The following is a 15,235-nucleotide window of genomic DNA, read 5'->3' as shown; positions in this document are numbered from 1 at the left end:
ATGTAAAGTAGTAGCAAACATCAAGGGAACAAAAAACATACAATTTAAAAATCATGGAAAAAGTGATCCTTCTAAAATCTAACATAAAATATATGTCATTCTGCACTTAAAAATTCTTCAGTGGTTTCCCATTATCTGCCAGATGACAAAGTGACATCTGACATCCTTAACCTGAAAACAAGGCCCTACATCCTTATTATCTGGCTCTCCTGTTTTCCAGCCCTTTTTCCTCTCAGATCATCTCTCTCCACCCACCCCTACTCCCACCCCTGTTTCTCATTCATGCAAGTTAGAAGTACTGGGTACAATTCAAGGAGATAATTGGATGCTCTGAGATTCAGACTTATAACTGACTAAGCGGATTGTTGTAATAGAAAGAACATGAGCTAGTTCTGCCACTTGATGGCTCTGTGACCTCAGGCATGTTACTTATCCTTAACAGTACTCATATTCCTCATCTGTAAAATAAAGCTATGGCTTCTCACAAGGTTGTTCTGAGAATAATATCTATAAAAAAGGAACACTTATTAAATGTTAGTTGCTTTTTCACCTCTTCTTTTTGAATTTTAGAGTGGGCATTGAAAATTGTGTGGTACCAGAGTATTCCTTAGCTTTTATTAGGCCAATAGAAAATGTATGGTGAATGCAAAGGTTGATGTTTTAAGAGAATGTAAAGAAAATTAATACTCTCCAAATATTGTTTCACATCAGTATATGTCATTAGAAGAGGCAGACCAGTATACTGGCTATAAGCTCAGGTTCTTTTCTTTATAGGTCTAGATACAGAGTCCATTGTCACCTAGCTCTGTGACTGTCAAGGCCTTCATGTGTTGATTTTTCCATAGATAATAATTGTGCCTACATCATTTGATTTGGGGAGGATTAAGTAAAATAATCAGCATATAACATTTAGAATAGTTGATGGAATAGAATAAGATCTCATTAAATAAAAATGTCACTATCATTAGATACCCACCCCTACCCCCAAATTCTGTCTCTGGAATTAAAATAAAGTGGAGTGTCCTCTTCCAGGTAGGGTCCTGGGAGTGAAATTATTTCCTCAGTGGATGGCTTACATTTTTTTTAAAGCATATGTATGTGTATATGCACACATACATACACACACATATATACTTAATCTTTTCTTCTAGGCCCTGAAGGTAGATTTGGTCCCATACCTTTTAAAATTGCTTGAAGGCATTGGCCTTGAAAATCTGGACAGCCCAGCAGCCACAAAGGCTCAGATTGTTAAAGCTCTCAAGGCAATGACTCGAAGCCTGCAGCATGGAGAACAGGTGAGTCTGCACAGAGGTAACTTAGATCTGCTAATTATGACAAGGCATTTTCAAAACCAGGGGTCTTGACCATTGGTGATCCATGCACCTCGGCTCAGGTTCTACTTAAGGTATGCTTGTTGACCATAACTGAAGCAGATCCCAAGATCACAAATGGACTAGCATTGCCTCATAAACACAAACCATATACTCAAATGGAGCTTCCCTGGTAGCTCAGTGGTAAAGAATCCTGCCAGTGCAGGAGATGTGGGTTTGATCCCTGGGTCAGGAAGATCCCCTGGAAAACGAAATGGCGCCCCACTTCTATATTGTTATCTGGGAAATCCCATGGACAGAGGATCCTGGCAGGCTGCAGTCCATGGGGTTACAAAAGAATCTAACACAACTTAGCAACTAAACAACAGCAAATAGTCACCAGGAGGATTCTTTCTCTGGATAGTGATAACATGTTGCACATTCTTAAGCATAGAAGAATGTTGAACATTTAGTGCTGGTTAAGATTACTTTCAATTCTAGAAGTTATTGTGCTATAGTGATAATCATTCACTGACTCTACCGTAATACCTTTAAAAAGATACAAAATATCATTTTAGTTTCATCTCCTTCATTAGCACTTACAAAGTGTTGGCTATTAGCCCAACAAAGTCTCTCTTGTTGTAACTTAGGTACCTATTAATGTGCATCAGCTGGGCTTCCCTGGTAGCTCAGACAGTGAAGAATCCACCTGCAGTTCAGGAGACCCAGTGTCAGTCCCTGGGTCAGGAAGATCCCCTGGAGAAGGGGATGGCTACCCACTCCAGTATTCTTGCCTGGATAATTCCATGAACTTATGAGCCTGGGGGACTACAGTCCATGACATGGCAAAGAGTCAGACATGACTGAGAGAGTAGCACTCCACTGTACAATTGCTTCAGCTGCATGTGCACGCCCAGTTCAAACCAATTCAGTAATTTTCTTTTCCTCATTGGTTTTATTCTTAAATTGCTTCTGAGGCGTTCCTCATTCAGTATTGTTATATAGTCCATTTAGGAATGCTCTTTTTTTTTTTTTCAATTGAAGTGAAATTCACATAATGTAAAATTAGCCCTTTTAAACTGAAAAATTCACTGATACTTAGTACATTAACAATGTTGTGTGGCTTTCCTGGTGGTCCAATGGTTAAAAGTCCACCTGCCAATGCAGGGGTTGCAGCTTTGATCCCTGATCCCACATGTGGAGAGTCCCACATGGCTCGGGACAACTAAGGCCGTTCACCACAACTACTGAGAACCCCGCACCCTAGAGCACAAGGTGAAACCTGAACACAAGAGAAGCCACTGCAGTGAGAAGCCTGCACACCACAACTAGAGAGTAGCCGCGTTCTCCACAACTAGAGAAAGCCCACGTGCAGCAGTGCATAAGAGCACAGCCAAAAATAAATTTAAAAAAAAAAAATGTTGTATAACCACCACCTACCTAGTTCCCAAAAATAGTTATTAAGTAGTTATTTCCCATTTCTTCTTTCCCTCAGCTTCTGGCAGTCACCACTCTTATTTTCTAGGAATCCTGGACATTTCACATAAGTGGAATCATACAGTATGTGACCTGTGTCTGGCTTCTGTCTCTTAGCATGTTTTCAGGGTTCAACTGTGTTACAGTGTGTTTCAACACTTAATTCCTTTTTAAGGCTGAATAATGTTCCATTGTATGCATATGCCATGTTTACCCATTTATCCATTCATAGGTATTTGGACTATTTCTATTTACTATTGTTCTTCTGTAGGTTTAAACTGACTTAAAGCTTTCCTTTAGTGAATCCACTGTGTTTGTATATTCCAACTAAAGAAGCATTTTTTATGCCATTTTCCCTTCTAGCAGGCTTATCATTTGAGCTGTTTGGGGTGAAAATAAAGGAGAGAGATGGCATGTGCTATTATAGTCATTAACTATCTGTTTATTAAACTTGCCTGTGGGTGTTCTGAATGCCAAGCAAAGGCATTCCTGTGTACCACATGCCCCCAGTCATGCTCTCCTCAACTTGCCACTGGATTCCTGTTAATGAGAATTAACGGAGCAACTCTTGATAACCACCTTCCACTCACAAGGGAAGGAAAGAATTACAGTAGTTTCCGAAGTAGGAACTTGAGCACACTCACAACAAATCACTTTCACCACTGCTTCGCTCCATGGTTGGGACAGTCTTTTGGACTCTCATGTTCCCCATGTGTACATCTACTTTAATGCTTCCCCTTAATGTTATCTGGCGTCATCTGTCTCCTTGCCTGGACTGTGGGCACTTCAGGGGCAGAGAATGTCTCTCATCTTTGTGTCCACCATGGAACCCATGTTTTGTGTGCTCCATAAATATTTGATCTGAACCTTGACATGTGAAAGATACCCTCTATGTTGGAATTTCCTGGATTTTTTTTTTTTAATCTTTTTCCCAGAAAGAAGCATGTCTTGCCTCTTAGTACGCATTTACACATCAGTCATTTATACTGCGCATTTTATATGTGATATACTTTCTAGATAGTTCATTGTTGTTCAGTCACTAAGTTGTGTCCAACTCTCTGCAGCTGAATGGACTTCAGTGCACCATGTTTCTCTGTCCTGCACTATTTCCTGGCATTTCCTCAAACTCATGTCCATTGAGTCAGTGATGCCATCCAACCATCTCATCCTTTGTCCCCCCCCACCCCTTCTCCTCCTGCCCTCAGTCTCTCCCAGCATCAGTCTTTTCCAGTGAGTCGGCTCTTCACATCAGGTGGCGAAAGTATTGGAGCTTCAGCTTCAGCATCAGTCCTTCTAATGAATATTCAAGGTGGCTTTCCTTTAAGATTGACTGGTTTGATCTCCCTGTGTCCAAGCAACTCTCTAGAATCCTCTCCAGCACCACAGTTCAAAAGCATCAATTCTTTAGTGCTCTGCCTTCTTCATGATCCATCTCTCACATCCATGTGTAACTACTGGAAAAACCATAGCTTTGACTAGATGGACCTTTGTTGGCAAAGTAATGTCACTGCTTCTTAATATGCTGTCTAGGTTTGTCATAGTTTTTCTTTCAGGGAGTAAGCATCTTTTAATTTCATATCTGTAATCACCATCTGCAGTGATTTTAGAGCCTAAATCTGTCACTGCTTCCACTTTTTCCCCTTCTGTTTGCCATGAAGTGATAGGAGTGGATGCCATAATCTTTGTTTTCTTGGTGGTTAGTTTCAAGCCAGCCTTTTCACTCTCATTGAGAGGCTCTTTAGTTCCTGTTTGTTTTCTGCCATTAGAGTGGTATCATCTGCATATCTGAGGTTATTGATATTTCTCCCAACAGTCTTGATTCCAGCTTGTGATTCATCCAGCCTGGCATTTCACATGATATACTTTGCATGTAAGTTAAATAAGCCAGGTGACAATATACAGACTTGACATACTCCTTTCCCAATTTGGAACCAGTCAGTTGTTCCATGTCTGGTTCTAACTGTTGCTTCTTGACCCATATACAGGTTTCTCAGGAGACAGGAACGGTGATCTGGTACTCCCATCTCTTAAGAATTTTCCAGTTTGTTTGATCTATACAGTTTGATCTACATAGTCAAAAGACTTTCATGTAGTCAATGAAGCAGAAGTCATTTTTTTTTTAAATTCTCTTGCTTTTTCTATGATCCAATGGATGTTGGCAAATTGACCTCTGATACCTTTGTCTTTTCTAAACCCAGCTTGTTCATCTGGAAATTCTTGGTTCACATACTGCTGAATCCTAGCTTGAAGGATTTTGAGCATTACCTTGCTAGCATGTGAAATGAGCACAGTTGTCCAGTAGTTTGACTATTCTTTGGCTTTGCCCTTCTTTGGGATTGGAATAAAAACTGACCTTTTCCATCCCTGTGGCCATGGCTGAGTTTTCCAAATTTGCAGACATACTGAGTTCAGCACTTTAAAACACTTTAAAACAGCATCATCCTTCAGGATTTTAAATAACTCAACTGGAGTTCAGTCACCTCCATTAGCTGTTCATAGTAATGCTTCCTAAGGCCCACTTGACTTCATGCTTCTGGATGTCTGGCTCTAGGTAAGTGACCACACCATCGCGCTTGTACGAGTCATCAAGACCTTTTTTGTATGGCTCTCCTTTGTATTCTTGCCACCTCTTCTTAATCTCTTCTGCTTCTGTTAGATCCTTACTGTTTATGTCCTTTATTTTGCCCATCCTTGCATGAAATATTCCCTTGATATCTCCAATTTTCTTGAAGAGATCTCTAGTCTTTCCCATTCTATTTTTTCCCCTCTATTTCTTTGCATTGTTCATTGAAGAAGGCCTTCTTATTTCTTGTTGCTATTCTCTGGAACCCTGCATTCAGTTGTACATATCGTTCCCTTCCTCCTTTGCCTTTCACTTCTCTCCTTTCCTCAGCTACTTCTGAAACTTCATCCAACAACCATTTTGCCTTCTTGGATTTCTTTTTCTTTGGGATGGTTTTGGTCACTGCCTCCTGTACAATGTTATAAACTTCCAGTCATAGTTCTTTGGGCACCCTGAATAGCTTAGTGGTTTTCCTCAATTTCAGCCTGAATTTTGCAATAAGGAGCTGATACTTTGAAGCACAGTCAGTTCTAGGTCTTGTTTTGGCTGACTGTATAGAGCATCTCCATCCTTGGTTGCAAAGAACATAATCATTCTGATTTTGGTATTGACCATCTAGTGATGTCCATGTGTAGAGTCATCTCTTGAGTTATTGGAAAAGCATGTTTGTTGTGACCAGCATGTTCTCTTGACAAAACTGTTAGCCTTTGTCCTACTTCATTTTGTACCCCAAGGCCAAATTTCCCTGTTATTCCAGGTATCTCTTGACTTCCTACTTTTGCATTCCAATCCCTTATGATGAAAAGGACATCTTTTTTTGGTGTTATTAGTAGTTCTAGGAAGTATTCTAGGTCTTCATAGAACCACTCAGCTTCAGCTTCTTTGGCATCAGCAGTTGGAACATAAATTACTGTGATGTTAAATATTTTGCTTTGGAAACAAACCAGGATCATTCTGTTGTTGAAATTGCACCCAAGTACTACATTTCAGACTCTTGTTGACTCTGAGGATTTCTTTTAGGGGATTCTGGCCCACAGTAGTAGATATAACGGTCATATGAATTAATTTCACCCAGTCCTATCCATTTTAGTTCACTGATTCCTAAGATGTCAGTGTACTTCTAACAGGTCACATCCATAGTTTGAGAGAGTGCTTTAAGTTTTAGCTTGAATTTTGCAATATCTTGTCCCCAAACCGCTTCCTCAGAAATACTTCATGAGCCCACACCACAGTCAGTCAGTTGTTACTATCACATGAATATCTTACTGCCCAAATTACATACAAACCAATAAGTCCGAATAGTCGAGTCCAAGTTTAGAGGGAGGACTGATTTAGGCATTTCTTTGGGTCTGGTTTAATGAGATATGCCTGGTATAGAATGTTTGATGAATGTGAGGTCTTGGTTCATCTTTGGACCTTTCCTGAGTTGGCCTCTTTTGATTGTCTTGGAAATTTGCTTTTTCTTTTTAATCTAATCTACCAACATCCAGTTTGTTTGCATTCAAAGAGTTTGCTTTACTTCCCTAGGTGAATGAAATCCTGTCTCGTTCTTCAGTCTGGAGTGCCTTCAAAGATCAGAAGCATGATTTGTTTATTTCTGAGTCACAAACAGCAGGATACCTCACAGGTAAACCAAAGCATCCCCAATTCTCTTTCCTAAGACATATGGCAGTAGCCATATGGACCTTCCTTTTGCCCTGTCTAAACTGAAAACAGCATTTAGAGAGTTTTCCTAGATTCCTATAATAACTACCCATCTTGGAGATGTCGTGGACATGCAGTGGACCCCTGGTTCTAGCCCAGAAAACATATGGACTGTTGTGGTGTTGAATGTATGCTGACTGCAAAGCAGACTCTGCTCAGTTTTTAACCCAGTTAATCCAGGATGTCATACTTTATATTTTGGGTATGGCTGTATTAAAATGTTTATCTTGAACATGTAAATAAAGAGTGGAGAAATATTTACTCAGAATTATCAGTATCAGAAACATGATAGCATCATTCCATTGTCAGATTAGTAGATTGAAGTTCCAACTGTGCACACTCACATGTCAAATATTTTTTCTTCTAAATTACCAGTGATTAATCTGTAATTTTGTTAAATATTTAAGGTTTGTATTCTCATGGGAGGAAATATATGGGTGCCATAAAGGAAAGGATATTTTGCTGCCTTGGGGTCAAAAGAAGCTCCAGATATTTGTCCATTTGGCACACTTACTTTAACATAATAATTCTGAAATACCCATTTTCATATTGGCTTCTGTTTAAAAAGAAGGTCGTAGCATTAAACTACTAAATGCTGAAAAATGAAATATAGTCTTTGGTATTAAAGTTTTTAGTTTGAAATTAACCATAGGAATATTAAGTGGTTCTTGCCGTTGCCTGAAATTATAGTGTATTTTTTAAAATGTCAGCCCTGCAACCTCCTTTAACCAGAGATGATGTAGGTAAATTAAGAGAAAAAATTACTACCCAGTATTTCTCATACCAGTGTGATTGTTTTAATAATCCTTATCGCTAGTATAGAACTTTATAAATCCTGAAGACTAGATCTTGAATAATCAAAAATAGGGACTTTGGAGAAATTTTGCATGGTTTTAATTTTAGAATTGATTTTGACATTACTGCCTTTTTCTCCACTGTAACCTCTTTAATATTAATCCACTAAAATTTATAATCAGACCTGTTGAATTTACAAACATGTGGTGCTGTGACTGCCAGTCATGTGTATACATAAGAGTAGAGTACCACAGGTTTCCCTTCTGACTTTCCCATCACCTGCCCTATGTTGACTATGGAGAGAAATGCCTAGAATGTGATCTTAATCTCTTCCAAATCTTTCAAGCTGTAGCTTCTAAGTAGGAGTATGTTCTCATAGACACACCAAGAACTTTACCTCTTTAAATTCTCCCCAGAAAGTTTATACAATACCACCTTTTTTGTATGTAAGAATTGTATGATTGGAAGATCTGCCTTATTTTTTTCTAGCTCAGAGTAAGATTACTTAAGATTTGACTTGAAGAATAGGGAGATATGTAGATTATAAGTGTCCCTAGAAAGGTATCATCTAATTCTTTTGTCCTTCAGTGACCTTCAAGAATAGGGAGATATGTAGATTATAAGTGTCCCTAGGAAGGTATCATCTAATTCTTTTGTCCTTGAGTGACCTTCACATCCATTGACCTTCAGTTCAGTTCAGTTCAGTTGCTCAGTCGTGTCCGACTCTGCAGCCCCATGAATCGCAGCATGCCAGACCTCCCTGTCCATCACCAACTCCCGGAGTATACTTAAACTCATGTCCATCATGTCGGTGATGCCATCCAGCCATCTCATCCTCTGTCGTCCCTTCTCCTCCTGCTACCAATCCCTCCCAGCATCAGGGTCTTTTCCAATGAGTCAACTCTTCGCATGAGGTGGCCAAAGTACTGGAGTTTCAGCTTCAACATCAGTCCTTCCAATGAACACCCAGGACTGATCTCCTGGGTGGACTGGTTGGATCTCCTTGCAGTCCAAGGGACTCTCAAGAGTCTTCTCCAACACCACAGTTCAAAAGCATCAACTCTTATGGGACTCAGCTTTCTTCACAGTCCTGTCACATCCATACATGACCACTGGAAAAACCATAGCCTTGACTAGGTGAACCTTTGTTGGCACAGTAATGTCTCTGCTTTTTAATATGCTGTCTAGGTTGTTACTTTCCTTCCAAGGAGTAAGCATCTTTTAATTTCATGGCTGCAGTCACCATCTGCAGTGATTTTGGAGCCCAAAAAAATAAAATCTGACACTGTTTCCACTGTTTCCCCATCTATTTCCCATGAAGTGATGGGACCAGATGCCATGATCTTAGTTTTCTGAATGATGAGCTTTAAGCCAGTTTTTTCACTCTCCTCTCTCACTTTGATCAAGAGGCTTTTTAGTTCCTTTTCACTTTCTGCCATAAGGGTGGTGTCATCTGCCTATCTGAGATTATTGATATTTCTCCCGGCAATCTTGATTCCAGCTTGTGCTTCATCTAGCCCAGCCTTTCTCATGATGTACTCTGCATATAAGTTAAATAAGCAGGGTGACAATATACAGCCTTGACATACTCCTTTTCCTGTTTGGAACCAGTCTGTTGTTCCATGTCCAGTTCTAACTGTTGCTTCCTGACCTGCATATAGGTTTCTCAAGAGGCAGGTCAGATGGTCTGGTATGCCCATCTCTTTCAGAATTTTCCACAGTTTATTGTGATCCACGCAGTCAAAGACTTTGGCATAGTCAGTAAAGCAGAAATATATGTTTTTCTGGAACTCTCTTGCTTTATCTATGAACCAGTGAATGTTGGCAGTTTGATCTCTGGTTCCTCTGGCTTTTCTAAAACCAGCTTGAACATCTGGATGTTCACGGTTCATGTATTGCTGAAGCCTGGCTTGGAGAATTTTGAGCATTACTTTACTAGCGTGTGAGATGAGTGCAATTGTGTGGTAGTTTGAGCATCCTTTGGGATTTCCTTTCTTTGGGATTGGAATGAAAACTCACCTTTTCCATTGACCTTACTGGATGGAATAAAAGACTGCAGGTGGTCCTTGATGTACTAACAGCTGTGGGTCAAGTGGTCTATGGTTAAAATACACAAGAGAGAGGGATTTATCTTTAGAGACCTAGAGTTTCTTTCGAAATTATTTGGGTCCTCAGCCCCACCCGGATTTCCTAATAATACAGAAAAAGTATAGGGATTAAAAAAATTTCTGTCTTGCCTTTCTTTTTACTGGGATCCTTGGGGTGGCTTCTGAATGAGTTGTGAGAAGCAGCTTTGATGAGCTGTAAAGAATGAAGGTTAGCAAAGAAGAAAGTCTTGGGTTTATGAATTTTTTCACATCCTTGGTCCTGCTAAAGGGGCAGAAATTCTAGTAAAGCCATCAAAGTGGAGGGTGGTATAAATCCCACCCTGGAAACAGGGGCCTGGGGTTACTGTGTCTATTGTGAAGGTCATTGCTGAAGCCTGCAGTCACATCAGTCAAGATAGGACAATCTGGACTAGTTCTGAGCTGTGTTGGCCCCCAAACTGTCCAGTTCCTAGTGCATCATCAAGCTGGTATGTTCTTTTGTTGTGAAAGTACTGCCAGTTGTACTGATGTGTATTTATTGCTCGGGTTACCAATTATTTTTTGTGTTTGAACTTTTCTGTTGATGTATTGCATGTCATTGTTTGCTAAAAGGGGCAAGTACTTCTAATAATGATAAGATCTCATTATGTGAGACTCCATGGGGTGTATACAATGTTGTATTGAATTGGAATTTTTAATTTACTCCATCCTGCCCTCAGTCTTGAGAAGATTCAGATTATATCAAGCCCCTCTCTAATCAGTTTGCAAATAAAATAAGGTACTGTGAGAGCACAAATCCTCACCAGCCCTTTCTTCTGATATGTGGACTTTATTTAGGAGATAGAGATAAAGTTAATTACTATTTCAAAATAAGATTGGAATAACCAAAAATACATTTATGATTTTCTTCCTGGCTGCTGAGGAAATGTCACGCAATCACATGCTCAGAGTTTGGAATAAAAATTAAAATATTCTAGGCCAGATTACTCAGTGTTGATAAGTTGAGATGAGACTAACTCCCTAGCCTGGCATATTGTTATGTTTTTGTTCATTAAAAATTAGCCTCCAACTAATAAAAATAAATGAAAAAAAATTTTTTAAAAAAAGTGCCTCAGTGGAACTTTACCCGTGGTGTGGATAAGCTGTATCTGCTCACTGTCCAGGGCCCTGGGTTACTTAACCATCTCTTAGGTTCTAGAAGAGCTTGGTGCTGACAAGCATTTCAACAGTGAAAATCCTCAAAATTCCTCACCTAGAAAATCAGAGGAAGAAAGAACAGGGAAAGGAAGAGAAACAGGCCAAGGCGAAGATGCTTTTAGGAGCTGGAATTGGAGATGAAGAATTTTGTACTGTACACTTAATTATTCTACTTAATTAGAGGCAGGTAGGATAGTTAACTTGGCTTCCTAAGGTCATCAAAGGGAGAGAGGGAGTGTTTCTTGGGCCTCTCATCAGACTAGTTCATTAGATCTTTGCACAATTGGGTTTTTTATTACCTTTTGTCTTTGTCTTTATATGTGTCCAAGACTACACAGTGGGAGCCATGTTAGGAAAGATTTCCTAAGGTCACTGTCAGTTTATAGTAGGACTCTGCTGCTGAGGCAGGGCTTCCTTTTTTTTTTTTTTTTTTTTTAAATTTTCCCCACTGAAAATCCCATGTTCATTTTCACCAAAGCCCACGCTCCTTTCACTACTCTACTGTCGTGGCCAATTCCGGTCTGTGCGGTTCTTAGTTGATTTTTATCTTTTCTCTTCTCTCGTAAGTCCAGCAGCCTTACACTGTGTGCCATGTACCCCATTTCTGGCAGGCCCTACTCTTTCCTCCCACGTATCTCTGGAGAACACATTGCCCCATCCTAGCAGACTGTAGCTTCCTGCCCCTAGAAACCAGACATGTCTGGAAGAGGCCAGAGATGTGAGAGAGAGAGCATCTCAGACTCCATTTAAAGAAATATCAGGAATTGACCTGTCTTTCCTAAAGAGGCAAATGGTGGCACTAGAATTTGATCTCCCCTGGAAAATCCTTCAGAGCCCATCATTCACAGTTTATATTTTAGCCCAGAGGTGCCCGAACTTTCTCAGTTCACAGTGTCTTCATAGCTTAGTGATTTTTTTTCTTTATCCCTAGACTAAAAGAAATAGTAATTAATTTTACTAAGTAGTTACATTCAAACAACTTGAGAGTAGTTGTATGGTATCCAACAGATGTCACTGTGTCTCCAGATTCAAAATATTCAGTGGTATCCCTGAATTTGCCCCCAGGGTACCTCAGCATGTAGTCTGAGAACTACATCCTTAGTCCATTTTCTATATTCAGTACTCGTGATTTGGTCTCATAATCAGTTTGTTTGATGTGAACAAAATTGAGCCCACAGTCGGAAGTGCTCAGGGACTATACCAATCTGGAATGTTCAGGGGGTTATTCTTAAGGGTTTATTCCCTAACAGTCTTGCTGCTGCCTAGGGTCCAGAGTGGAAGGTTGGCAGGAAGTAATACAATGGAGTGGCACTGTAGCTCTGAACTGCCTGTCAAGGGGGTGTGTCTCCTGTCCTCCCTACTGTCTCTCCTGAGCAGTCTAGGTAAGGCCTGGTGTCCTGATTAATTGATAGATGTAAGCCCACAATGCCTTAAAAAACAGAAGATCCTTAAGTTTTCTAAGTTCAAAGTTCCAGGTGCCTAGGCATTCCAGGTGGCATGGGCAGTTCATGCAGGCTGAGTTGTCTCTGGCTGCGTGTAACCACATGTTACAGTGTCTGCTTTCTTCATATCCTCAGTACAAATGCTCCAGAGGTTAAAAAAAAAAGTGAATCTATATTGTTCCCCTTTTGTCCTACTTCAGTCCCTATTATACCTTAGCCTTTCAACCTGCTCTGCTGTTTGCACTTCCTTACAACTTCCGTTGCTGCTTATATTTCTTTTTTCCCCTCAGGTGTCTCTCCTTCCCTTCTCACTGGCAGCAGCCCCCTTCACCTCAGGAGCGGACTTTAGATCCGCTCTGCCAGGCAGCTTGCTAACTTCTGTGTAGCTCTCTGAAGCAGGTAGAGAACCATTTTGCTAAATGCATGCCACTTCCTCTGCCTTTCTAGTCCTAACCCTTCAGTGTTCCCTAGCTGCTTGCTTTGTTTCCTATGATTTCAGCTAAAAATATTGCTCAATATGTAGTATTATGCTATAGTACAGTGTGTTTTACAAATACTTTGTACAGTTATGCAATGATTTTGAGGTGTAATTAAATGTCCCTGCATTGTTTTAAGTTAAATTAGAAGGCTAAAGCCATTATATGCTCATAAGACACATCTTGATAAATGCTGGGATAATGGCATTTTTGTGCACTAGAGACTTAAGAGTCAAGACATATAAAACTAAAATACTGATACCTTTTCCACAGCATTCATGTTTTGACCTATGACTAGGTGTCCAGAGTTTGCCTTATCTTTCTCAGAGACCCTTGTTCATTTGGTGTTATTTGTTACAGTAGCATTTTTTTGCACCAAATGAAAATAGGTTTAACTTAAGTATAGATGGATGTGTTTTTGTTGTGAACTTCATCAAGTATGACTTTTGAATGGGCTAACTCGAGTACAGAGTTTCTTTCCCATTTTTTTTTTTTTTTCTCATTTAACATTAGCTATATCCTTCAGTGCCCAGGATTTTTTTTTAAATTGAACTTCCCAGATGTGAGAAGGGAAAACTTTTCCATGTTTCCTCACCAGTGTTACTGTCTAGCATAAATTTTGAAATGATTTTTAACTTTGTCATACAGTAACGGCAAACCATGAAAATGGTGTTGCGGGTGTTTGTTAAGATTTTGTTGTATGCTTAGATAATCCTAATAGATTGCATCAGGTCCTTGTGATGGAATGCTTGACCTGGTTCTCACATTTTCACAAAGGTCCGTGTTCTCACATGACTGCTCTTTAGAAGGTTTCCATTTTTTCTCTTGCAGGACCTGGAGTTGCTGGCTACCTTACTGCAGGGACATCCTCATCAGTCATGTCCAACTTGCCACCTCCTGTAGACCATGAGGCAGGTGACCTTGGCTATCAGACGTGAGACTTTCATGAGAGACAATAAACGCTGAAAGGCCAGTGCCCTGTCCACATTCCTCCAGCTGATCCATTGAAGAAAACTCTTAACTGCCTTTCTCCTGGTTTCATGACAGTGTTATTCCTTTTTCTATAAATATATTTTTATTTAGGAAAAAAAGTCAGTGATTCTAATTGTATCACGTTATAAGAAAGCACTCTGTGGATCAACCTAAGTGGGTACACAAGAATTTTTTTTCTTGATGTATGTAAGCACATTTTGTTCCTTTATATCTGTTTACAAGACTGTGAATCAAAAAAACAAAGCTTTCTTCCTAGTTTTTATAATGTTTTTTCGAATTAGTGTGACTGTGGGGTTGAACTACAGTCTACAGAGATTGGGAAATCAAAGTCACTCAGCCCCCAGAAGGGCATTCCCTCTCCTGCCTCAAGTCTGCCTGGCTGTTCTCCCATTGTTGAACACTTTTGGGTTTTGTCCTTGCACCTGTTCACTGGTATCCTCTCCTCAATCATTAACCTCCTGAGAGCTCACAGTACATGTTGATATATATAACTGGCTTTACCAAACTGAATGAAAAAGGAGCTTGTGCAAAAAAATTTAAAAACAGACGTCAAGATGTTATGTAAGAGATTAGTGTAATTGTGAAATGTTCTATACATTATCAGATATATAAAGCTTTCTATATTGAATGTACATTATACAGATCATTCATATGTGTACATAAAATTTTAAAAATAAAGGGAATTGACTGCTTTGTTAATGATATCCATTCTAGTTTAATTTTTCACTTTAAAGACCTTATATTTTTATTTCTAAGATAGATTTACTAGTGGTAGTAAACACAGAATTTGCCTCACATTTCCAGTATCTCGTACAGACAGCTCCATTGACATACCTGATCATTCCTAAATCCCTTCATTAATATTTCAGCACATCTATATTTCCAGACACAGCATCTCATTTATTTTTCATACAGTATTCAAGGAGGAGTCACGCTGTTAATAAATAGTTTAATGTGTGTTACACATTAATTAAGCCTTTGACTGTGTGGATCACAATAAACTGTGGAGAATTCTGAAAGCTGGGAATACCAGACCACCTGACCTGACTCTTGAGAAACCTATATGCAGGTCAGGAAGCAACAGTTAGAACTGGACATGGCACAACAGACTGGTTCCAAATAGGAAAAGGAGTACGTCAAGGCTGTATATTGTCACCCTACTTATTTAACTTACATGCAGAGTACATCATGA

The 15,235-nt window shown here is 39.6% G+C and overlaps 1 protein-coding gene across 2 annotated transcripts in view; it reads left to right on the top strand.

Moving 5' to 3' along the window:
* DNAJC13 (DnaJ heat shock protein family (Hsp40) member C13) overlaps positions 1–14,747 on the top strand; it is a 153,684-nt gene extending 138,937 nt beyond the window's left edge. Inside the window, exons 54-57 of one of the 2 annotated variants that reach the window (XR_011487368.1) lie at positions 1,152–1,295; positions 6,877–6,976; positions 12,865–12,973; positions 13,882–13,967. Coding sequence is in view for 1 of the 2 variants with exons in the window: in XM_070466748.1 (XP_070322849.1) it covers positions 1,152–1,295; positions 6,877–6,976; positions 13,882–13,988 (351 nt within the window). In the remaining variant the exon portion in view is untranslated. Of the gene's footprint in view, positions 1–1,151; positions 1,296–6,876; positions 6,977–12,864; positions 12,974–13,881 lie in introns of both variants that reach the window. The other variant, XM_070466748.1, reaches the window with a different exon arrangement.
* Positions 14,748–15,235: the final 488 nt, after the last annotated feature.

This window comes from Odocoileus virginianus, chromosome 4 (genome assembly GCF_023699985.2).
Source record: "Odocoileus virginianus isolate 20LAN1187 ecotype Illinois chromosome 4, Ovbor_1.2, whole genome shotgun sequence".
Taxonomy (NCBI): domain Eukaryota; kingdom Metazoa; phylum Chordata; class Mammalia; order Artiodactyla; family Cervidae; genus Odocoileus; species Odocoileus virginianus.
This window is presented reverse-complemented; position numbering and strand designations above follow the sequence as displayed.